The sequence below is a fragment of the Bombus bifarius genome, unplaced genomic scaffold, assembly GCF_011952205.1.
Source record: "Bombus bifarius isolate JDL3187 unplaced genomic scaffold, Bbif_JDL3187 scf7180000008358, whole genome shotgun sequence".
NCBI classification, from domain to species: Eukaryota; Metazoa; Arthropoda; class Insecta; order Hymenoptera; family Apidae; genus Bombus; species Bombus bifarius.
Window position 1 is genome coordinate 296,987 of NW_022884611.1, and position 24,944 is coordinate 321,930.

A 24,944-nucleotide genomic window follows, 5' to 3' on the forward strand; every position below is an offset into this window, starting at 1 on the left:
GATGGCCAAGATGCTGGCAAGAGGGCCGATTTAAGGGGTACTTGGCTCCTCCGAATGGCCTTCGGCGAGTGAGCAGCGTCCCACCAGCTCCGGAACCGTCCTGGAGAGACGGTAGGACTTAGAAAGCGCCCCATTCGACTTGAGACGAGCGACAGCCCCTGCCAGGCTTAGCTAGTCAAGGTAGCAAGGCACAAGGTGCCTTGCGCGCTGGTTGGGCGTATCCCAACCCGTATGGCCCTAGGGGTGCCCGGGTATACGCCGAGGTAAGCACCCGTTATCAAAGACTGACAATACTGAATACAAAGACTGACTGACGCCGAAATCATATGTTTCGCTCAGGACGCCACGAGAGTATTTTTATTATTCAAAACATATAATGGCAAAATAATAATAAATTGAAGATGTAAGACAACATTCTTCCCTAATGGATCGTTTATCTTATTGGTGGTCACGGGTAACCACCATGGCGCCTTGGTAACAGTTGATAGCGACATATTATAACAAGGCTTCGTTTATTTCAACAAACCATTCGCATTCGTTATTTCGTCGTAAGCAAAACGTCCAGAATATATTGTTGAAACGTGTAGAAGATAATAGTAAACGGTATTTGCTCATTCTATCCATAATAATAAGGTATTTTCACATTTCTAACTTCAATTATATAATTATAAAGCAGCATTAACGATTATTTTCTAAGGTATGTTTATAATAATATTCGTAGTGAGATGTAATATGTTTGTGGTGATAGTGCTACTGCCGGCTGTAGATGCCGAGATAGATCCTGCTGCTGGTGTAGATGTCGCTGCTGAGGTACGGCTGCTTTTCTTCTCATTTACGTGGAAGAAAAATCGGACTCCGGTCGCCGGGATTTGGACCCGGGGTCCCTCTACAGTACCCCTCAAGATATGGATACAAACACAGTGCACCGTTAGATGCAAGATTTGTTATCATTTTTTTTATTGATTTTTTAATAAAAATGTTTAATTGTTCAATGGGGCACTTTTTATTTCAAAGTATCTCCTCTATATCGGTTGTATTCAAAATGCCCTAACTGTCAATTTTCATTCAATTTTTACAATTGTAAGAAGTTCAAGCGCTCCGGTCACCAATGACCGTGGCGTCACAGGAGAAACCGTGACTGGTCATATATGACCAACGTGGCAGTCAAAGTGTTAATCTGGTTTTCAACATATTGAGTGTTAATCTGGTTTCCAATTGAATGTCGAACGAAATTTTGAACATCGATAAAAAGCGACATATTATACGTGTGTATGTATATATAAATTGCAAAATATGTTATAGAACTCTATTACCAATAACAAATGTTTTCTATTACTTCATATAAATAAAATATAAAGCATAAAACTATACATAAAAAAAGAAAATACAAGTGTAATGAGGAAGATCCTAAACCTGCTGCTTTTTTCACTCACTTTTTACAATGTTTTAGATCATAATGGTCCGTAAAACAAAAGATTTATAGCTTGGGAATGTCATAGAATTAATATTATACTTACTCATCAGGATACTTATCACTGCACATTACATGTAGATCAATTTGTGCATACACTTTAGCTGGACCTGACATGCCTTTCTGAGGCATCAAAGTAATTACTATGTCTAATGGTTGCCATTTCCGTCTATTTTTTTCATGACGTAAATCGCGAAGCTCATCTCCAAAAATACTCTATAAGAACAATAAACCGCCGATTTTAATAAAACTTAAGAATGATACATTTTTCGAAAAATATTTGACACGTATGTTTTTTAGATGCCAGCATTTATGTAAGTAGCCTCCAAAGTTGGAGATTGGAAATATACTTCATGGGTATCTTGCAAAATATTAGGTTTAGGACAACTATACCCACGTAAACATTGCTCGTTTTTAAATAAGAAATTTAGCTACATAAACAACATTAAAAGGAGTATTTGTTTGTAAAATATAATAAAAATTATATTGTTAATTTTTGTTGTAAAATACTGATACATTTTCATGAAAATTTACATACGATACTTCAAATTATTGGTACAACCCGAATCTTTGTATAAAGTTCTTTGTAAATATGTAAAGAATGTGATTCCCTATTTAATTTTTGTGTAAAATATAACCGTCGACTCTAAAGTTTATGTATATCAAAAATCATAAATTTTTAAAATAGACGTAATATAATGTAATAGTGTTTGAGATTATTAACCTGTTGAAAATAATAATCTTGTCCTAAATTTCATTTTTCCACACTTTTACTTTAAAATATTTAAATAATCATATTTGTCCATGGTATTTTCAATAAAAAGAAGCTCTCCTACATCAGATAAGTGCTCCGCCATCCCCGTGTTTGATAGTTTGAACAATTTTTTTCATCTAATCTAGTATTCGATTTTCTAACTAAAACTCGTTCATCACATTGAAAAATAATAAATTTATTTTGGTCTGTATTTTGCCGGAATGCTGTATTTTCGTGCACATAATTAATAGCGAACTCTAACAATTTTTTTTTATTAATTTTGCAACTCTTTCGTCTTGCAACTCTTAGTTCATATCTAATAGTTTTGAGTGGTCTTCGAATTATTACGGGGTGCATTTCCGTGTTAGATTCGTTTTTTACTATCCCAGCTATTTCCGAGAATGTAGTTTTAGGTTTTTTTTTAATTATATTTCTATATTCTATATTCTATTTCTGAACAAGATTTTCCTTGCTTGTATAAATTTAATACAATCTTTTTTTCAGCAGTTTTTCTTCTTTTTACAAAATATTCTAACTTTAATAAATGACGATCAGTTTGGATGGAAAAACTTCCCGCGATATAACAAGTGTGCTAACATTGTCAATATTTAAGTAGAATATACGTTATAACAAATTTTTAAAGTGTGTCAATATTTTTGTTTTACTGAAAATTTCAAAATTGTTTCAGTCAAAATGGACGTGTATGTGTATTTTATTTTTTTCTTTATTATAACTATTTCTAAAATTCATGATTTATGGTATACTTGAAGTGAGTCGACAGTTATACTTTACAAAAATATTAAATAAAGAATCACATTCTTTACAGATTTACAAAGAATTTCATACAAAGGTCCAAACTGTGTAAATACTTCTATTTGACACTGTATATAAACTTCAAACATTCTATATGAAATATATTTAGTTTTACCATATGTTTTGTATGCCAAAATATGTAATAATGTGCTCTGAGACATGTGAAAGCCATAAATATTAACATTAGATGTAAATACATAAAACATTGATCAGTACTCTGATATTCAAACCATAGGAGTATTAGCTTTTACTTTTAATCGTTACTTTAAACAAAAATAGAATTTTATATCTAAACAAATCCATGTATAAAATAAATACATTACAGTGTCGAATCAAATGCACTTAAAAAGAAAATATGGATTCTGGTGAATTTTTATATTTTTAACTATCTATTTTAATGGCTTTACATAAATCAACTTCTAATTCCCACAAAATAATCCAAACTAAATTTTCATGCTTAAACTAGAAGCAAAATTAGTAATTTTAAATAAAAACCAATAAATAAAGATGATTTATATTCATTTTCATTATTTATGTTCTTTATTAGCTTTAAAGATATTCTTGAAAAATATGCTATAAAAATAAAGGCATTGATTTCAAAATATTTTTCCATGTTAGTATACAAAACTATAATACAATTGATTATTCATTTTAAAAATTAAATTATCAAAAATTATTTATATAAATGATATTATTTAACTTCATGTAAAGATCAAATGATTTCCTATCAGTGTGTATGTGTGTATATAATGATCACAGTTATGTATATGTTATAAATAATATAAACAATATATAGACAAAACTTAAGCAGAGTAAATAAAATTACAATTCAGCACCAATTATATTAATATAGATATATATCCTTCTCCAATTTTGTTATAATGTAATTTTATTTACTATAGCATATTAATCCATTTATATTTATATTCATATTAAATTCGAACATATTCATACACTACACTCATCGGAATACATTTATATTTATTATAGATCCTTTATTTAAAAAAAATACGAACAATTTGTAGATACATGCATAAAATACGAAAATCTGAATCTTTATCTATTCATAAATTACATAACAAGTCATAAAATTTAATTTACTAGAAATAAATGTGTATATTCCATTATGATACGTAAAACATAAAACATTAAATAAATAAATTTTTATCTATTTATATCATGACGTACCTTCAGAACCTCGATTTCGTTTTTTTGCCGATCTTTAGACGACTCACAGGACATATTTTCATTACACATTTTTTAAATACTCTTCAAGAATTACGGATAACTTAGTTTAACTCATTGTTTAACATTTAACCTCAAACTTTATTACAGCGATCTCACCGTTCAATTGAAACTAAACACTAAACACTCACTGTTTAAATGTTTTCACATTACTATCCACTGAAAATTCTGTTGAAAATATGATTCCACATATTTTATAACTTAAAAAGATACCAAATATAAATTCACTGATAATCTCATGTTTTGATTGTGTCGGTATTAAACAAGTAGTTTAACTTAACCACAAGAATAAAAATACATAATACAACTGCTCAGTGTTCACCAATGAACCACAAAATATATAACCTTTTAGTAAAATATCGAGCACGTGATTACCATTTCAGTATTGCGCGAAATTTGAAATATCATAATTTTTGTATTTTATTTACGTATATACATATATTATTAATTATATTATTAATTATGTATATATAAATATATAAATATATATGTAATATGTTAGTAATTATATATATATATATATTAATAATATAAAATCCGGAATAGACATAATATTAAATTCAGAATACATTTTCAAAGTAAAGACCTAACGTTTTTTACTCTATCTATGTAATTGTTGTGTTCATATAACATTTATATGAATGGATATTTGTGGAAATAAAAATTCATAATAAATTTATATAAGACCACATGAATTAACAGATAAATATAATCCTCAAACCAGTATTTAGAAAGCATAAATTTTAATTTTATTACCTTCACAAGAAAACAAATTCAATAGTATAAGGTTAATTGTATCAGATTTCACCTATACTGTATATTAATTATGATTTAACTGTTGTAAATATTAATGTTGTAAAAATTAAGTTTTGTAAAGTACTTTTTCATAAAATACAGTTTATAAACAAAATAATTCGTAGTTTTACAATTTAAAGATATAAATGTTGATAATATTAATTTATATTTTAACAATAATTTAGTTTATGGTTTATAGCTTATATTCTGAATGTATACATAAAAACTTATAAAAATATTTACATTATAGATAAACTATTAAAAATAGTTACATTATAGAAACATGATGTTTCTCATCTATTTGACATTAGTCATTAATGACCAAACCTAACATAACACAACCTATCTTTTTCTCCCTCATTTTGTGATTTATGTAGTGTAACAGAAAAAAGTATTCTAATGTCAAGAATCTTCCAAAACCGTGTCCTCTTATACAAAAATAAAAAATCTAAAGTTTTAAACAAATACATATAAAAATTTTGTTTAATTTTATATCAAAACCCGAATGTATCACTATAGTGCGTTGGCAAAATTTGGATAACGATTGTTCTATAACGAGGTTGTGTACCTCGTCTGTGATATAATTTTTTCTTTTGTTTATGTAAAGGTTGAATAGTCGTAGCAAAATGGTTCTCGCAGATTTAGGTCGTAAAATAACATCTGCGCTTCGATCCCTCAGCAATGCAACTGTTATTAATGAAGAAGTAAGTATTTCCACAGTAACATAACCTTCAAACTCATTTCTATACATCTAATTAAAATTGTAACATATGTTAATTTATGTTATTCAATAAACATTACATTATAAACATTTCCCAAATATTTTCTAAATGTAATAATTTCTTAATTTTATAAACTTGAAAGCTTATAGCTTTCGATTTATTAAAAAGTCAAAATAATAATTATTAAATTAACTATTACTGTCAATAGAAATACCTCGACATTTTATACTATTATTTTAGGTCCTGAATTCTATGCTAAAAGAAATATGTGCGGCATTACTTGAAGCAGATGTTAATATCAGACTTGTCAAAAAGCTAAGAGAGAATGTACGTCTTGTAATTGATTTTGATGATATGGCTGGTGGCCTTAATAAGAGGAGAATGATACAGAGTGCGGTATTTAAAGAACTTGTAAAGGTAAGTTGAATGATTTATTTATTATTTGAAAATTTATTATTCGAAACACTGAAAAATGATTTTCTTCTCTATTGTTGTAATTAAGAAATAGGGAAAGTATATTCAATTTTGTTACAGCTCATTGATCCTAGAGTAAAAGCTTATCAGCCTATTAAAGGACGCCCAAATATAATAATGTTTGTTGGATTGCAAGGTTCAGGAAAAACAACTACTTGTACAAAACTTGCTTATCATTATTTAAAGAAAAATTGGAAAGCTTGTTTAGTTTGTGCTGATACTTTCCGCGCTGGTGCATATGATCAAATAAAACAAAATGCAACAAAAGCAAGAATTCCATTTTATGGAAGGTGGGTAATAATTTAAAAATTATTTGTTACTGTTCAACAACAAATTAAGTATAAGACACATGTAAATAAATTAGTTTTATGAGATATAACAGTTTTTATTTTTATATATACTTTCTATGTATAGTTTCTAATCTTATTCCTTCAAGTAATGGATAATTCTACAAAGATTTTAATGTTACAAAATAAATACTAGTGTAATAGGACAAAACAAATTTATTATTTAGTTATACAGAAGTTGATCCAGTTACAATAGCACAGGATGGTGTGGAAATGTTTAAAAAAGAAGGTTATGAAATTATTATCGTTGACACTAGTGGCAGGCACAAACAGGAAGAGTCACTGTTCGAGGAAATGCTTCAAGTTGCAAATGCAATTGTAAGTAATTTAATAGTTCTTATCTCTTGCAAACATTTTCTAATGAACAAAAATTAGCAATATCTAACTTATGAAATATTTATGTCAATAAATAAAAATTGTTATTATTTGTAGCAACCAGATAATATAATTTTTGTAATGGATGCAACGATAGGTCAGGCTTGTGAAGCTCAAGCAAAAGCTTTTAAGGAACGTGTTAATGTCGGTTCTATCATTATTACAAAACTTGATGGACATGCAAAAGGTGGAGGTGCTCTTTCAGCGTAAGTTTTCATAATTTGTAAATAGTTTCTCTAAGTTTTTATGAAATATGTTTGAAAAAGTTCTTTTGTAGTACCTTCATATACTTACTTATTCATATCATATACTTTTCTTTAAGTAGTATTTAAATTATATTTATATTTAAATAATACTATGGGTAAACAATGTTTAATTAAGAATCAGTAATATAAGTAATAATTCTTAATAATTAATAATTAATAAAAAGTAATAATTATTTTAGTGATATAAAAGTCACAATATAACAAAGTCAGTTATAAAAGTGATATTTGTATTATTTTATACTAGTGTTAAAAATCCTTTTTCAATGTAATGAAACTTAAATTTTAATGTAATATTATAATTGAATTTGGGGATTGAAGAAAATTTACCTTTGTAATTATTAAAGGTTTTGATATTATATAAGCATATTTCTATAGGGTCGCTGCAACACAAAGTCCAGTAATCTTTGTAGGTACAGGGGAGCATATAGATGATTTAGAACCATTCAAAACAAAACCTTTTATTAGTAAATTATTGGGTATGGGTGATATCGAAGGACTAATAGACAAAGTGAATGAATTAAATCTCGATGATAATGAAGAACTACTAGAGAAAATCAAACATGGACAATTCACTTTGAGGGATATGTATGAACAGTTTCAGAATGTTATGAAAATGGGACCATTCTCTCAGTTAATGGTAAGTTTTAGTTTCTTCTTTTTTTCTTTTGTCTATAAATTTCTAATATTTTTTAAAAATTTCATTCAAATTTGTAAAGTGTAAAGAATGTAATTTATATATTTTTTACTTATAGTTAAAATATATTATGCACATATATTTTTAATAGAATATATACTTAAATATTTTTTATATAACATAAAGGGGATTTTTTGTTAAACAGGGGATGATTCCTGGTTTCAGTCAAGACTTTATGTCAAAAGGTACAGAACAAGAATCTATGGCAAGACTAAAACGTATAATGACTATTATGGACAGTATGAACGACTCAGGTAATTTTCTTTTAATTAAATTCAATTATCCATATAAGTTGATATTATTGAAATGTGAGATTTCAACATTCATGCACATTGTTATATTTCTATGAATATTTTATTTGTGATAAACACATATAAAAGTTGTCAAAAATGTTGAAAATAATAGAACTCAGATCTTTCTGATATTATGTATTCTGTAGCCATAGTTTTAATTATTTTTAAAGTAGTCACAGCAAATAAGTTTGTTGCATATAATTTATATGGATCCTTTTTTCTCTTATATTGCTTATTTTCTTATATGGCTCACTGTATATTTTTTAAAAATATAATAATTTTTTAAAAATATAATATTTTATATTTTTTGATCATATTTCGATTATTTCTATATTTTTTTAAATGAGACACTATATTATTAGTATTATAAAAGCGCATATTTTTACTGCAAACAATAAATTGAGTTAATAGTAATATTTTACTATACATAATGTACTCTTAACGTTATTTAACATATGAATTTACATTGTAGAAAAAATTGCATTCAGCTATTTATTTTTAATTAGTAAAAGAAACTGTTTCATCAAAGAATCTGGGTTGTATATTAACACAAATATATTTTATAGTTATACAACATTCAAATAAAAAATAAAAAAATATTAAATAAACAAACATTTATAGAATTGGATAACAGAGATGGTGCAAAATTATTTAGTAAACAACCAGGCAGAATTGTAAGAGTAGCACAAGGTTCTGGAGTGACTGAAAAAGAAGTCAAAGATGTAATTACACAATACACAAAATTCGCTGCTGTTGTAAAGAAAATGGGCGGCATTAAAGGATTATTTAAAGCAGGAGATATGTCCAAAAATGTAAATTCTATACAAATGGCAAAGTTAAATCATCAAATGGCAAAAATGATGGATCCCAGAGTGCTACATCAAATGGGTAAGTAATATTTTTATTAAACAGTGCTTAATAATTGATATAAAGTTAGCAAATTTTGAAAGGAATATATACTTCATTGATTTAATTTTTATGTTCATTTTCATATTACTTTTTAACATATGCATATTCGTAATTTATGTGTTTATATACATATGTATTGTGTTTATATGTATGTCTGTATTCAAGTGTAACTAAGCTTTACACTTCAAGTATTTACGCTATAGCATATTATGTTTGTACTATTTGAATAAACTAAGTAAAAATAAATATATGGGTTTGAACATTAAAAAAAGCTTATATATATATATATTCTTATTACATTCTTAATATAATAATATATATAAAATCGCTACATATTTTTATTCCATCATTAAAATTTTTCTTTTCACAGGTGGAATGCCAGGATTACAAAATATTATGAAACAATTACAACAGGGTGCAGCAGGAGGACTTGGAAATTTAATGGGTGGTTTTGGTGGAAAATCGTGAAAAAAGATTTGTTAGGCAATGCTTTGATTGCCTTTGATATAATTCTTTGTTAACCTATTAATTGCAGAAGACGATTTTATTTGTCATTCGAATAATAATTTCTTTATTTAGAGATCCCCCATCTTCTATCTATAGTTTCATTTCTGTTACAAATAAATTATCGTGTAAACTATCATACTTACATTTGCAACGACTAAACCTAATGTAATTGAAATCAAACTATCTTTGTTATTAATTTTGAATTTCATAATTATAGAAGTTCCTTGTTAAAGGACAAATCGTTTAATAAAATAAACATTATTTAGTTATAATAAGAAGGAAAAAGAGCGAAGAAGGAAAGAGAGCAAAGAATTTAAAATCTATTACTCTATGATGATCTCTTCAAAATTTTTAAAAAGTTTAAGAAAAATTTTATGTTTAAAAATCTTTTTCAATGTAAAAGAAATAAAAAAGTGATGTTCGTTACCATGTGTATGTTTCCTACTTTTTATTCTATGCTTCCTTTCATTTAATTCTTTGTTTTACACAGATATAGAGTCCTATTTATCTTAACAGTTGTTAATATCTCACTTTTTTTTATTGTAAGCAGAAACAGAGATCTGACTCTCTCTTTTTATGTACAAAGATTAATTCATTTTTAAGCAGTTCTCTCTTTGGTGTGTGTTTGCAAAACATTTTCATAAATTCTTGATTATCTTGCAAACAAAGAGTAAAAGAAGTTCGAAAAATAGCTGGTGTGGTAAACTAAGAACCGATATTAAAATATAAATTATTTTTATAAAATTTTATATTCTTATTTCTTAATTTTATATTCTATATTAAAAGTTTCTACTTGATATAATGTTACAAACTATTTTTTTATTGTTATAAATTAATAATTTAATTGTCGTTAATAAATAAGTATGTAAAAGCTTATTTTATTTCGATGTTCGCTTTACAAGAATTCGAGTAAAAATGAGCTCGAGCGAATTTGTTTTTTAATTTATCAGATGATTGTGTGTACATGCCACGCTTGAAAATCTAAGCCTAAAATCTCCCCTTAGCAGTGTCATATATGGTAATAAGTAATTAATGGCTTTTTGTAAAAAGATAGATTAATATTAATTAATATTAATCTGTAATATAGGAAGGAAGATTTGCAAAAACTTTCTGGTGCAGAGTACAATACTAAACAATACTCATACCGAACTATATGATAACACTGAAAAGAAAGAAAATAGAATCATTATCAAAATAAACGAAAAAGCAACGTACAAGGTATTAATATAAATCTAATGAACTGGAAGAAGAAATTAAATTAAACAAAAACAAGGAAAGGAGAGAAAAAATGGGAAGGAGATGCTGAAGGGGAGATACTGGAAATCTTAAGTTAGGAAAAATAAATGAACAGCACTCCTCCGTTTTAAAAGTAGAAGTACAGAAAAAATATCTCTTGCGATAAAGTATTGCCAACTGATGGGAAGGAGATTTTATTTAAGTTAAATATACCGGTAATTCTTACCAACTGATTAGTCATCTCATGTCATATCAATCAAAGATTTAATAAAGTGTCGAATAAGGGTAATCTTTGTATCTTGATATAGCTTGAGAGTGGAATATCTCCTCTCTCTACCTCTCGTAATTTAAAAAATTCTATTTCGAATTATTTATATTCTTGTTTTGACATATTTAAAATAACATATTTAAAGATCATTCACCAGATTTAGCCCCATAAGCTAACATTCGAATGCAAATTTTATATAAATTTTATCTTACCCCGAAGTTTAACTATATATATTAGTTACATAGTTATATATATATAATACAGAAAGATTTATTGTTAATATAAAGGTGAAGAACTTTAAATATCCTATTCATTCTGTCATTGATAGATATTCTTCGTCTCATCTGATCGTCTAATCAAAAGTAATCTCAAGATATTTTGTTTTTTCAGATCAGAGAAGCTGGTACGACCAAAAATGTACAAGGTGACATGCCCTTGACAAAGTTAGTCGAAAGTTAACAATCTTTGTCGTGAAAAATACTTTTTCCATTATAACACAACCGAATTTAATAATTTCTAAATTTTTATCGTAAATTTACGTTTTCGACAATTTATTACTATAATAATTACTATAATTCTTATATTTTTTACAAACTAAAACTATATACTTCTGAAGTATTAGTTTTTGACTTACGATTAGAACAGTGTTAATTTATATTAAATGCCAATTTATGACAAAAATAGTTATACTATAGTAACCAAACATCAAGTCGATCAGTAATCAAAAATGATTATGCTGTGATGATACGTGTACATTCTGATTTTTATCTTCTCAAGTTAATGTCAACAATCTAAAGTTAATGTGAGCAATAACAAACTTTAGGTTTCCTAAAGGAAAAAGATTTTATACAATATTTCAAGTTTAATAATTATATTAAAACGTCAATACATATAGATCGAAGAATGAAGATTATTTGTTTTTGTACTTTTTATTATTGTATACTAAACGAATAATAAAATATTGCAGACTAATTGATAGATGTCATAGCGTTTCTTGACCGTCGCGTCGTTTAAGTTGCACGGACGTAAAATTCGACATATTTAACTTTTGTGATTACATATGCATTCATATACACTTTGATGTTACAGTACATTAAACGAAAGCTTGTCTGACTAGGCTCTAGGTTACGTACCATTTTCCATGAGCCCTTAGCGCATTTTAGTGAGAAAAGGGTGGTTGATACCTAGACGGACATGAGGCTTCAAAATAATTAGAAACAGGTAACGGAAACTTTCTGAATCTTCTGTTTTCATCTCATCTCTTATCGGCTGCCGTTACGTAGTCTTTCATATAGATTTCTTACTTTCCCGAGTTGCATTCTTAAAATTTCATAACATAGATAATTTTTACATTATTTAACATACAATAATTACAAGAAATGATGTTGTTATATAGAATATAAAAAATGAAAAATTATTTATTCTACAGTCAGGAAACAGAAGATACCTAACATTTATATCAGACATGATAATGATATGATAAAATATACAGTTAAGTTGAACATTTAAATTATTTCCACTGAAAGTAAGAAATAATGATTAAAAAGGATTTATATGATATCAGAACACGCATCTGGCAAAGTCTCTCTAAGCTTGTTTAGGATGTTATTTCAAGATCATGATCATCTTCCTGCATATTAATATGATTTGTCTTTTGTAACGTGAAGTTATCTTACATGAGAACAACTGTTATACGAAAAAACTGTTGAATATCGTATTATATGTACATATATATACATAATTATATATACATATGTATGTTAATTTAAATATTAAAAAATTTGAAAAATAGCATTTCTTTCAATAATACTTTTATAAAGTAACGATATAATGTTAATTTTAATAAAATAACATTCAAAAGTATAAAAAATAAGTTACTTATAATATTTAATGCAATATTTTCTAAATTTTGATACATAATATAGAAATTTGGATGTTACATCACGTATTTAAAGTTATAGAATGTTAATATTTGTGCCATTATTCATTTTTTTAAATATTTTTCAAGCAAAGTAGGAAGATATTATAGAACGGCAAGTAACAAAACTGTACATTAAATTTAGTTTTTTTTTTCAAGTGAGAAAGATTTATTCAACAATCGAGAAGGTAATAGAAGAGTTTAGCTTGTAGGTATGTACAGGGTGTTCAAAGATGATTTGTCTCGATCATTATAGCGTTATCCTACATCTCTGGATTGCTGAAGATCTGTAAAAAAAGTAGCCGTAAAATTGACCTTGACCTTGCCAGTCAATCTTGGGAAGAACTTGGCTGGAAAGTAGAAATGCGAGTGAGGCTGCTGAAATAGTAAAAAGGAAAAAAAAGGAAAAAGAAAGAAAGGAACACATGAGTTATATGGGGTATAACGATGGATTTAGAGTATCTAAGTATGCGCGACAATAGATACTGCCTCGGGCTGCAAAATGTAGGTAAACACATTTGAAGTGAAGTAAATTCGGAAACTAATGAAACTTTAACATTTTATTTTTGAAAGAGCGTTTAAGGTACGACCCATGGTTCTTCTGCAATTTTTTATCTTCATAATGAGCAGACTATGATGCAGTAAACAAAAGAATTGTCCTTGAACCTCGAGATCATGGTCAATTTTGCGACTACTGTTTTGCAGAACATCATCTATCCAGAGGTGTAAAATAACGTTACGATGATCGTGACATATCATTTTCGAACACCCTGTATATGTATAGAGATAAGAAAAATCAAGCAAAAGATTGCGGAGGATGGACTTCGTAAAAAGTCACTTATTTTAAAAGTCAATGCCAAGAAACGTTCGACTATACGACACATAGGTATATATATGTATATGCATATACATATATATACATATATATGTACATATATATGTATATATATGTATAACGGATATATTTACATATAACAGACGATAGTTTGAAAAATGTGCACCGAGATGAGTCAACATTTAAAATTCTTGGTAATAATAGAGAATAATGTTTAAAATTGACAAAATAGTTATTCTTAACTAACTTAATATGTTTATGACGAATAAATATACATATAAGATCTAGTAAAAATTTAAATTTTGTGAAATTAGTACGGCTACAAATTGTTAACATGAAAGAAATATGTAATTTTTTTTAAGAATATAACGTACTTAATGTAAAATCGGAGAATCGTCCAAATCCGAAAGGACAGGACTGTGTAAAAATAAATAAATAAAATAAATAATTATAATAGCTATATTTGTTAGAAATCATGATGTTTCTATCATCATAAAATTATGTAACTAATATATTTATTAACTTATTTTACGTATTATACTTATTAACGTATTATTTACTTATTTTATTGTACACATGTACGTTAACGAAAAGCAGTAGCCGTTTCATTCGAATATTATATACTTTGCGCAATCTTCTAAAAATTACATTATCTCTTCGTGAATTACAGAAAAAATTCAGGTTTTTGACTAAAAAAAGTAAGCGCATAAATATTTAGTTTCTAAGTGAATGAAGAAAATACTATTTTGTCAATTGTAAGGAAATTTTCGAAGAAGATAGTTCAAAGAAGGTGGGCACAAGGTTGCAATTGCGATTGGGATGGTAGGGAGATATTGAAGATTGGCGAATCGATATAAAAGAAGAACGAATACTAAAGCAGCGCCAGTTTTATTAACTTTCTTTTAGGTATCACGTGGAAAAGTAAATTCCATTTAGTGAATCGTACTCATCACATACGGATCTACCAAATAAGTAGGTGCCATTGTTTCTAATCTTGATCTACTTTTGAATTTTCAATTTTATTTATATAAATCAATAAAAATATAGAATTATAAAAATTTGGCTATTAAACTAATATTCAAACTTTTACCAAAGTTATTTGCAAAATTTATTGGTTTATAAAATTTAAAAAAATAGTCAATTTTTTATAGTAATATTCCGTACAAATAACATAAATTCTAAATTGTGAAATATCTAAAATACCTTAATTATTACATTGAAAATAAGATTTATCTGTTTTCCATTTAAAAATAATTATTTTCCTTTCTTTTATGCTATTTCGTATTTTGTGGTTAGTACCTTTCCTTGTTATATTAATTTTTCATTAATTTTTTGTAATTCTTCATCGTTACTTTGTGTAATTTGCTTATCTGTGTTTCACAGAAATATCAACGTCAACAAATATATCATCGCGTTTTATACATTACAATTTTTTAGTGTATTGTTTATATAAGTATCATTTTTTCTTCATCCTTTGGCAAAATGAAAGTTATTTATCGTCATCTTCTGTAATTTATTTTGACAGATATGTTATACAGATTTAACAACAAGTCTCAACGAACATATAAATTACCAACAAATCTTTTGTTACATTGTTCATTTAAAGAATATTATCGTCGTTTAATATACAATATTTTATTTATTCAAAATACTAATATACATTCTTTTTAATCAGAATTATTTTATAAGAAAATTGTTTATTTTTAATACACATACGGGAATTTCAGGATGAACAAAGAAACACGTGTATATTTTTCTGAATTTTATCTTCGTAAATGATTATTAAATATAAGGTAAAACTAAAAAATATAAATTTATAATCAGCAATGAATGTGCATAAAATGAAGGTATTCTATGTTGATATATTTGGTTGTAATAATTACTATTAACTTGTTAAAAAAATGATACATACATATGAGTCTTACATTATGAATCTTAGATGAAAACTTTGAACGTCCGTGACATTTAAATCTTTTGGTTACACCGGCTGTAGTTGTAGGAATCGAGTTTTTAATTTTTGTGATAATTTTTAAATAACTACATTTTTATAAAAATAACTACATGCTTGATACACGTTAATAGATTATAAACTAGCGAGGAAATTAGCTTTTCAATATAATTTTAAACAAAGAAAACTTTTGGAAATTGAAATTTATTTAGTTTCTTGTAAATTATTCATATTTATGTACATAAGTTATGTTACAACATACTTGCAAATATCCGAAAAGGATATTAACGAAACTCCCCATCATCCATGGAAAACAAATTCCATCAAATTAAAGAGATAGTTTAATTTATTTGTATTTGTTTGTTCATCGAAAAGATTATAAAATTTTCTAAAATAGTATCTATAAATAGTAATTGCTAATAAAATAGACGAAGAAATAACTACGAGGAAGGGAGAAAGGGAGATAGAGAGACAAAGTGAAACACTCTCGAGGTCGACGAAAGAATGACGTGAGCTCCAAAATATCATTCTTGGAATGTAGGACATTAGAAAAGTAAAAATCAAGAATCTCTGTATGTGTGTATTCCTTTCTCTTTCGATCGAGACGATGTGGCCTGGATCAGCTATTTCCGGGTGATGGGTCTTCCTTTTTCCATAAATTAAAATTAATGCTTTTCACCACTTTGCCCAAACGTCAGCATCCTTATACATATACAACATTTTCTTCGTATTTAGTCATGGAACGTGTCAGTATTTTATATTTACTTTCAATTTTCTTATTACCTCTTTTATCTTATTGCATTTATTTATTTTTTTTTGTCATCATGTTTATGTATCTTATATGTAATTAATTCTAACTCTGTCTTGTCTTTTATAATGTTAAAGCATCTTGACTGAAGATTACAATTTTTTGCCCTCTTACATCGCTCGTTTTATAATCTTTACAGACATACATAGGAGAAACACAAAGAAAGATGCTTGTCAGGTCATTAATATTTATTGCTATTATTTTTTCAACAAATGGATTGCCTTACTCGCCTCAAACCAAAACTCCTTACACAGGTCTGTACATTTGATATTTTAATATTTATGTAGTTCTATGCAAACTATTAAGAAGATTTCTCGATAGCAGATATGCTTTCTTTCCTATATTTATACGCATTTATTTATTCAAAACAAAAATATTACTTTAGAAATTGTCGCATCGATCAATAATGATTTATTAAATTTATTAATATGAAATACTAAAAACATGACTTTCTTGAGTATTTCTTTTGGCCAATTGTTTTGGTATTTCTTTCAGTTTACAGAGAAATCTCGTCTTTTCTCGTGTTAAATCACTTTTACTCAATGCAAATTTTTATATCAGATGAAAGTTGAGTTTTGTATTGTTGTTGTTATCAATCGTCTTTTTATTTGCATAGCATATCAAAATTCTGAACAAAAATCCATATTTCAAATTCCCGAACAACCAGAAGTAATATTTCAACCTCCTGAACAACAACATGTGATATTTCAAACACCTGAACAACAAGAAGTAATATTTCAACCAGAGCAAGATGGTGTAATATTTCAAAATTCTCGGCAAAAGATGATATTTGAAAATCCTAAACAAGACACCAACCAAAACCAAGCTTATCGAGGTCATTTTGCTTCCGATGGTTTAAAATTCGCGGAACAGGACGCTGATTTTATAATTAGCTGTATTGGATTGAATAGAATTTGCGTTAACAAAAAAGATTGTGTAAATGGTTATATTCACTCGAGTAAAAGTACTACTTACTCTTCATCCATCAAGGTAAACTTATTCGTACTTTTCCAAAATAGTACCACTAGCTATAGTATGATGCAGTTCATTGAAAGAATTTATAATTCTTATTTTAATTACAATGCTTTCATTAATCCAGTAGAAAAAGTTGGGGTACAAATGTTCCTGTTTCTTTTTTAAACGTTACTCCGTAATCTTAGTTTTAATAATAACGCGATAGATCGTTTTCTTATTGCTTCAAAAATATGAGAAATTTAATTTCAGTCCATCGAAAGCTTTTAAAAAATTGTACAACGATATTTTTCGTAACAGATTTTAGATTTTACCTGCATCAATCATTAACAGATGTTGTTTTCTTAACATTTCTCTTAATAGACTCAACAATGCAGGGTACATGATCAAGTTTGTTGCACGATTACAAAAGAATTTGAAAGGAAATTGAAAACCTCTAGCAAAAATGTAAAAGATAATTCTAATAATATAAACTATCAAACTGAGCAATCATCTATAAACTATAACCAGGTCGCAGTAACTAAAGAAAGGAATGAGCCAAATATTTTTGGATCTTCTATGCAAAGTATATTAATTTAACTTTCCATTTATTATACACAATTGATAACGATAATATGCAATAACAGCTTATATGTAATTTTAAGCTTGAAAGTGGCTACAGCATATACAACAAACATACATGTACACATATGCACAATACCGCATACACATATGCACAATACCACATTCACATATGTACACGATATAGAATTTTACAAATTAGGTTTTAATTAACGAAGATAAAACGAAAAATTATCTTATTTTCGTTCCAACAGCAAATTACTTTTTACAGTAATTTAAAAAAGATATATTGTGAGATTATTATAGCACAATCCACTATTCGTTTAGAAAATATTTGCTGTCCTGCGTAACTAAGAAATTCGAGAAAATAACAAATTTTATATCTAGTACAATAATAAACGTTAAAAATAACGTGCTTATAACGGCATTGCTGAACAGCATCGGATACATCTTAAAAGAGATTTCTAACTAAAAAACCATCAACCTTGATGCGTTCCATTTCTATTTCGAAATTCTGTCGATATAGTTGATATACTAAAATGCTCAAACTAGGATTGTCGCTATCCATATTTCTCGAGAAAACAACTCGTAACATGTTATAGCTTATTCTATATTCATAGTTTTCTAAATGTTATGCAACTAAAGAATACCTATTTTAGCAAATCGTATAAATTATTCAATTTCTTAATTTTCTGGTTGCTAAATAAAATAATTGGTATCATTAATATTAGTTGTAACGCAATGCATGAGATAACATAATATTGCTAGGGAATATCTTATTGCGACAACAATTTAATAACATTATTCATTGAAATATCAAAATATTTAGGCGCTTTTGCAATTCCGACCCATGTACAGCTTGGATGTGCAGCAGCGCTTATATGTGTTGAAGAGAAGTTCTGCACTATGGACGGAATGATCAGTCCAGAGCCTGTTATTCTGTCGGAAAAGCAACTTCTTCGACGTGTGCCAATGAGTGTGAGTAAAAATTACCGTGAGTAAAAATTACCGATTAAAAATACCGCGAATAAAAGTAACAAATATTCAAAATGTAGAGTTCACAACGTCCAGTCTTAGGGTGCCCTCAGGCGATAAATAATATTGTCAATATTTCAAGGTTTTCAACGAAAATACAACTTGTCAATAAATATTGACAATATTGTATTGATAATACATGTTGATTTTTTTAGTTCAGAACCTTGAACATATTGACAACATATATCGATAGACCAAGGGCACCTTTGCAGATACAATCGTACTTTCATGACTTCAAGGAGTTATAGAAAAAGATTAAATATCAAATAGAGAAATGTAATACAACATATATAAATATAAATTTTGCATAAAAATTCTCTTGTCGAAATATATCTGTAAATATATTTAAAATTGAAATGTACCGATAGACGCATTGTTTTAAAATTATACATGCAACATAGCGGTACATATGTACTGCTATTATATTTCAGTAAATAGGACGCCGATGTAGTATAAAATTTATACTGATTTTAAAATTATTTTCGAAGGTAAAAATATGTAGCAATATCGTAATAGTTGTATTATAATATAAATAAACAGTGCTCATTTGGATATAAGAACATTGAAAATACAAGTAAAAGATTTACTAAAGAAATAATCTTTACTAAATATAAATGAATAAATCTTTAAGTTTTTAATTTAGGCACAGAATATTTGAAGATAAATATATTTATTGAATTTTCGAAACTCAGCTTACAAGAAACGTTGTTATACTTGTTCATAGAGTTGCAAAAATCCTGATAATGGAATAATTGGCAAATGTTGTCGGGATCCAAACTACGTAGATCCTTGGCCAACAGGGAATCTTCCGGCAAATTACTCCGGTGGATTTGACGAACAAGGATTTCCAACGTTTATGAATATTGTAAAAGTAAAATTACCCAATATACCTGCAAAAACTACTAAAATACCTGCAATCAATCGCAATGTAGAGTATTCCAAAGAAGTTGAGCCCGTGTTAATACCAGAAAATTCCGATATTTCTACGAAAAAAGTATTTTTAGTTCCTCCAAATACGGGCATAGATGACAGGAGTGGTTTTAACACGCCAAAAACAAGATCAAGATGTGGTATTAGAAATAAGGTAAGTATCTTTAAATAAGTGTCAGTAAATGCGACGAATTCTATTTCCTTTGTGCCAATTTTTATTACGAAATTATCAAAACCGACTAAAAAATCAAACAGCCGAAATTTATATAATATAAAAATAAAAAAAAATTGTAGTAACAATGTAAACCGAGTCCCTTTTCATGCCCGGAGGACTGAAAAAATAAACTATTACTAACTATATAAACTATTATTCTTACTATTATTATTATTAAATAGAAACAATAACTGCATATAATTTTATACATATACATATAATTAAATATACAATAACGTTACGACGTTATCATGGAAGGGCAGTGCAGTACGTGTCAGAAACAAGCTATGCTAAACTCACAGAATTTCTTATCAAAAGCTTTTCTTACCGAATTTCTTACGGGAAGACTGTTCACCACAGTAAAATTCGAAATTTCATTTTGAAACACAAATTAATAAGATTTATGAGCTAGATGGCGTCATTTAAATGTCAAGTGACTAAGTGTACACATACATACAAAATTACAAATATTTTTATAAGTACACATTCAGCTTGTTCTTGTAAACAATTAGCAGTAGTTTGTATATTTTTGTGTTTTCAATGTATTTCCACCTTCGACAAAATAATGCATCGCACATAAAAACCATACATTTTTATTTTTATAATTATCAAGCCGCCCCCTTGTCTCTTCTAATTTTGCTATGAACGAAAATCTATTTTGTACATTACAAAATATTTTTATTGAATTATCATTGAATTGTAATATCTACATAAATTATCACAATGTAGAATACTTTTATTAGCATTTTACTTTTAAAAGCAAATACTTTTATAAGCATATGCCATAAAATGTGAAAGCAGTATATGTAGGATGTATTCCTATTTCAATTTCCTGTGAAAATGAAATGAAATAAAAGAAGAAATTTTCTCATTTCTATGCGAACTCTTTTGTAAATGTACAAGTACATATGCATCTATGCATACTACATTAAAGTCATGAAATTCAAACACGTGTAGTACGTGTGATATGTGAAAGAGTCAAAAAATGTTAATTGTTTTTTCGAAATATGCTTCACTTTATTTTCAACGAACATCTCAATTTTATTATATCGCATTTGACTGTAATTATAATGCTTCAATATTTACACATATTAATCAAGTCGTATCTTTTAAAAGAATGTAAATTACGACAATACAGACAATAATCGATGTAATAAAACGTTCGAAAAAAATTAGGATGTCAATAAAACCATTTAACATATTACAAGTACGCTATTTATTAACATAAGAAATTGAAATATGCAACAATATGAAACAATTAACGTTCTGAATATGAGTAAATAAAAAATGTTTTAAAAGGATTGTTCTCTGTTGTCAGGTATTAAAACAATCACAAGAAACGGACTCCAAAACAGTTTTTGCAGAAATTCCATGGCAAGCGATGGTTTTACATTTAAAGGAACGGAAAATTCTCTGTTCTGGTGTTCTAATTGGAAATCAAGATGTATTAACAGCAGCTAATTGCATCTACGGGTAAGCATACTAAATATAAAAACAGGCAATAATAATTAATTACACAGATCAAAATATGCCTGGAAATATTCATATATTTTTCTTGTATTATTTTGCCCAGAAGTTTCAGTTTCACTTAAAAATTTTGTTCACATGGAAAATAGAAGAAATAAAAAAAAATATTTTCATAAACTAATAAATATATATGTATATTCGTTTTACTTGAATTTGAACTCAAATTTATTGATAAAAATGAAATCTGTCAAAAAATCTCAATTTATTTTCTATTTTCGATAATTTAGCGAGAATTTGCTCTTACAGAACAATATCTCAATTAAACACAGGTTAACTTCATCATAACTTACAAATTGCACATTAGAAACGGTACAACGAATAGATACTGTTATATAGGTATATAATATAATAATATTATATAGAGTGGATAAGAGAGGAGGTAGATATATAAGGAAAGGAGAGATAGACAAGGAAAAAAGTATAGATAGATATAAGGGAGGAGGTAATAAGGTGATAACGCCATAAGACTGATAGAATGTAAAAAGCGTAATAGGTAAACGAGATGTAAAACCGAAAGGCACGGACTAAGTAATAATAATAATAATATAATAATATTATATATTATTATATATAATGTATTATATATTATATAATATTTTATTATATAATATATTATATTATTATATTATATAAACTTCTATAGGCCTAAAGTATTAATAGTAGAAAAGGACAAAAAATTTTCCGAAAACGGATTCGTGAAGCTACTCAATAAACAGTAAAAAGTCATCGAAAAAAAAGAAGGTGTATGCATTATTCAATAAAATGCAGATTTTATGAATCATGAAAATATTTTATCTCCAAAATTTTTTTAAATTTCGTAACAAAATTTCCGAATGATCCACCCACAAAATTTAAGCGAAGAATATAGCATAGTCACCATATTTGGAAAGGTGTACGCAACTTCTTATTAAAGTCTCTTAGAATATAACATATGCAAATGATGCAACCTAAGATACTTACGGGCATTTAAAATTCAGATACATTTCTAGAACTATTATCAAAAACATGACCGAATATTACAATATACTTTTATTAAATAAAAAGTATTTTTTCTATTACAAATGATGACCTCTTTCGTGGTACATGGATATCGCGCTTTCTGCTGCAAGTGAAATTTACTTTTTATAGTAATTATATTTATTAAGCTTATTATTATTATATTATAAGCTTATTATTATAATCCTATTATTTTTTGCATTTGATTATTTAATTTTAATATTACCGTTTGTAAGATATATGTAATTAGCTTAGAATAAACTGTTATCATTTTATTTTCTTCATCAAAATATTTTACATTATTATTCAAGTCTGCTGCCGGAAGATATTTTGATAAAATTGGGAGAATGGAAATTGGGGTACGAATTAAAACATGAGGAACCATTGCCTTTCCAAATCATCAATGTATCATCCATAAGTATACATCCTTATTATGAAGGAAAACCTGGAGAATACGACCTCGCAATGTTGCATCTCGAAAATCCCATTACTTTCGATCGTCATATAAGTCCCATATGTCTGCCTGATTCAAAGCATTTACTGCAAAATAATAAATTGTGCATTGCCACTGGTTGGGGAAAGTCCATTCTTCAAGGTAACTAAGCGAGGAATATCGTCTATTATATTTAAATAAATAATTTACACGTAAATAAAAAGTTAAATATTGTTTATCATAATAATGTTACTTCTTTCATAATTCCGATTCTGTTTGCGAGTACAGTCTAACATAAAAATTTTATTATTTTTGTATATATGTTACTGTATACATGTTATTATGATTGTATTTATTTTTGAGAATCAAGATAATCCGGAACTTAAACCAAATTAAATGATTAAATACATAAATATTTCTGTTTTAGCACATTACGCTGGTGCAATCATGCATGCAATTAGCATGAACATACTATCCAGAGAACGTTGCAAAGATGTGTTATTACTAAGCACAAATCTTGGAATTAATGTTACAAATGGGACTATCTGTGCTGCACCCAAAGAAGAAAAAGATAATATTTGTGACACAGATGTTGGGGGACCTCTTGCTTGTCAAAATGAGCATGGTGCTTATGAATTAAGTGGAATTTATAGTCAAGATACAGGATGCTATCCATCAAATCAAGTAAGATAATGATATTATCATATATTACTGGAGATATTACTATTTATATCTACATTAATGTTATTAATTACAATAATAAAGAAATAGAAAAAGATGTTTCGAATACTGTTTTTGTATTTTTGTGTTTGTCGATACAATTACTCATATTAGTTATAGGAATCAATCAATATTCGAATATCGTATGCTACTTTTATATTAAATTAATAAATCAATCTTAATATATTTTATTTATTTCTAAAATTAATAAATTTTAAAATCAGAAATAGATAAATACAAATTCTCTGCTTTATATTTTAGGTTGCTGTGTTTGCTTCATTAGATGTAGCATGGGTAAAGAAAATCATATCCAACTCTGCAGTTGATGGAAACAAAATAAATATCAAATATGATGCAAACAATGAAAATTCAGCGTCAAGTGATTATAGGAAGAGCACTTTGGTTACAGATAATCAATATCTACCTCCACATTAAAAATTTATTGACTAATATTTTTTTTCCTTAATATTTAATACTCTTTATCTTTTTGTATTATATAATAATTATTAATAAAATTGTTATCCTTGGGAAGTATCTTAGCATAAGAATTTACAATTACATTTTATTCTACTTTACAAATTACTGTTAATCTTATATATTGGGTAATAGCTTTAGGAAAAAAATAAAAGATTAATTCTATAGCTGTTTGAATTAATACATTACAATCCTGTCATCAGAATCACCTCTAAATTGATTTACTAGTAACTTAATATATTTCGAATGACTAAGTGGACATTCATTTCTTTGCTTTTTTACAAATTATATAATATGTATGAATTTCTATACAGGATAATAGATATTTCTAATCTTTCAAAAAATAACTTATACCACCACTCAAGAGTTTTTCTCATAAAGGAATATGTTAAACTGCATTGGTC

The 24,944-nt window shown here is 27.3% G+C and overlaps 3 protein-coding genes across 4 annotated transcripts in view; 2 read left to right on the forward strand and 1 right to left on the reverse strand.

Annotated features, from left to right (window-relative positions):
* LOC117212709 (eIF-2-alpha kinase GCN2) overlaps nucleotides 1-4,630 on the reverse strand; it is a 29,866-nt gene extending 25,236 nt beyond the window's left edge. Inside the window, exons 1-2 of the mRNA XM_033457711.1 lie at nucleotides 4,227-4,630; nucleotides 1,518-1,687 (exon numbers count right to left, since the gene is read on the reverse strand). Of these exons, the coding sequence (XP_033313602.1) occupies nucleotides 1,518-1,687; nucleotides 4,227-4,295 (239 nt within the window). The 5' untranslated portion in view covers nucleotides 4,296-4,630. The remainder of the gene's footprint in view (nucleotides 1-1,517; nucleotides 1,688-4,226) is intronic.
* Nucleotides 4,631-5,391: 761 nt separating this feature from the next.
* LOC117212678 (signal recognition particle 54 kDa protein) lies at nucleotides 5,392-9,891 on the forward strand. Its single transcript, XM_033457627.1, has 9 exons — nucleotides 5,392-5,782; nucleotides 6,041-6,217; nucleotides 6,335-6,564; nucleotides 6,789-6,939; nucleotides 7,054-7,202; nucleotides 7,638-7,899; nucleotides 8,102-8,210; nucleotides 8,871-9,137; nucleotides 9,529-9,891. Exons 1-9 carry the CDS (start codon nucleotides 5,705-5,707, stop codon nucleotides 9,624-9,626), a joined length of 1,521 nt encoding a protein of 506 aa, XP_033313518.1. The 5' UTR covers nucleotides 5,392-5,704; the 3' UTR covers nucleotides 9,627-9,891.
* Nucleotides 9,892-12,275: 2,384 nt separating this feature from the next.
* Nucleotides 12,276-24,707, forward strand: LOC117212680. Of its 2 annotated transcripts, none has more exons than XM_033457632.1 (10): nucleotides 12,276-12,390; nucleotides 16,818-16,932; nucleotides 17,295-17,668; nucleotides 18,014-18,215; nucleotides 19,041-19,189; nucleotides 19,971-20,330; nucleotides 21,709-21,863; nucleotides 23,225-23,508; nucleotides 23,774-24,030; nucleotides 24,328-24,707. In XM_033457632.1, exons 2-10 carry the CDS (start codon nucleotides 16,845-16,847, stop codon nucleotides 24,499-24,501), a joined length of 2,043 nt encoding a protein of 680 aa, XP_033313523.1. In that variant the 5' UTR covers nucleotides 12,276-12,390; nucleotides 16,818-16,844; the 3' UTR covers nucleotides 24,502-24,707. The 2 variants fall into 2 exon arrangements, with proteins under 2 accessions (XP_033313523.1, XP_033313522.1); XM_033457631.1 differs by lacking the exon at nucleotides 12,276-12,390 and adding an exon at nucleotides 14,793-14,894.
* The last annotated feature ends 237 nt before the right edge of the window (nucleotides 24,708-24,944 follow it).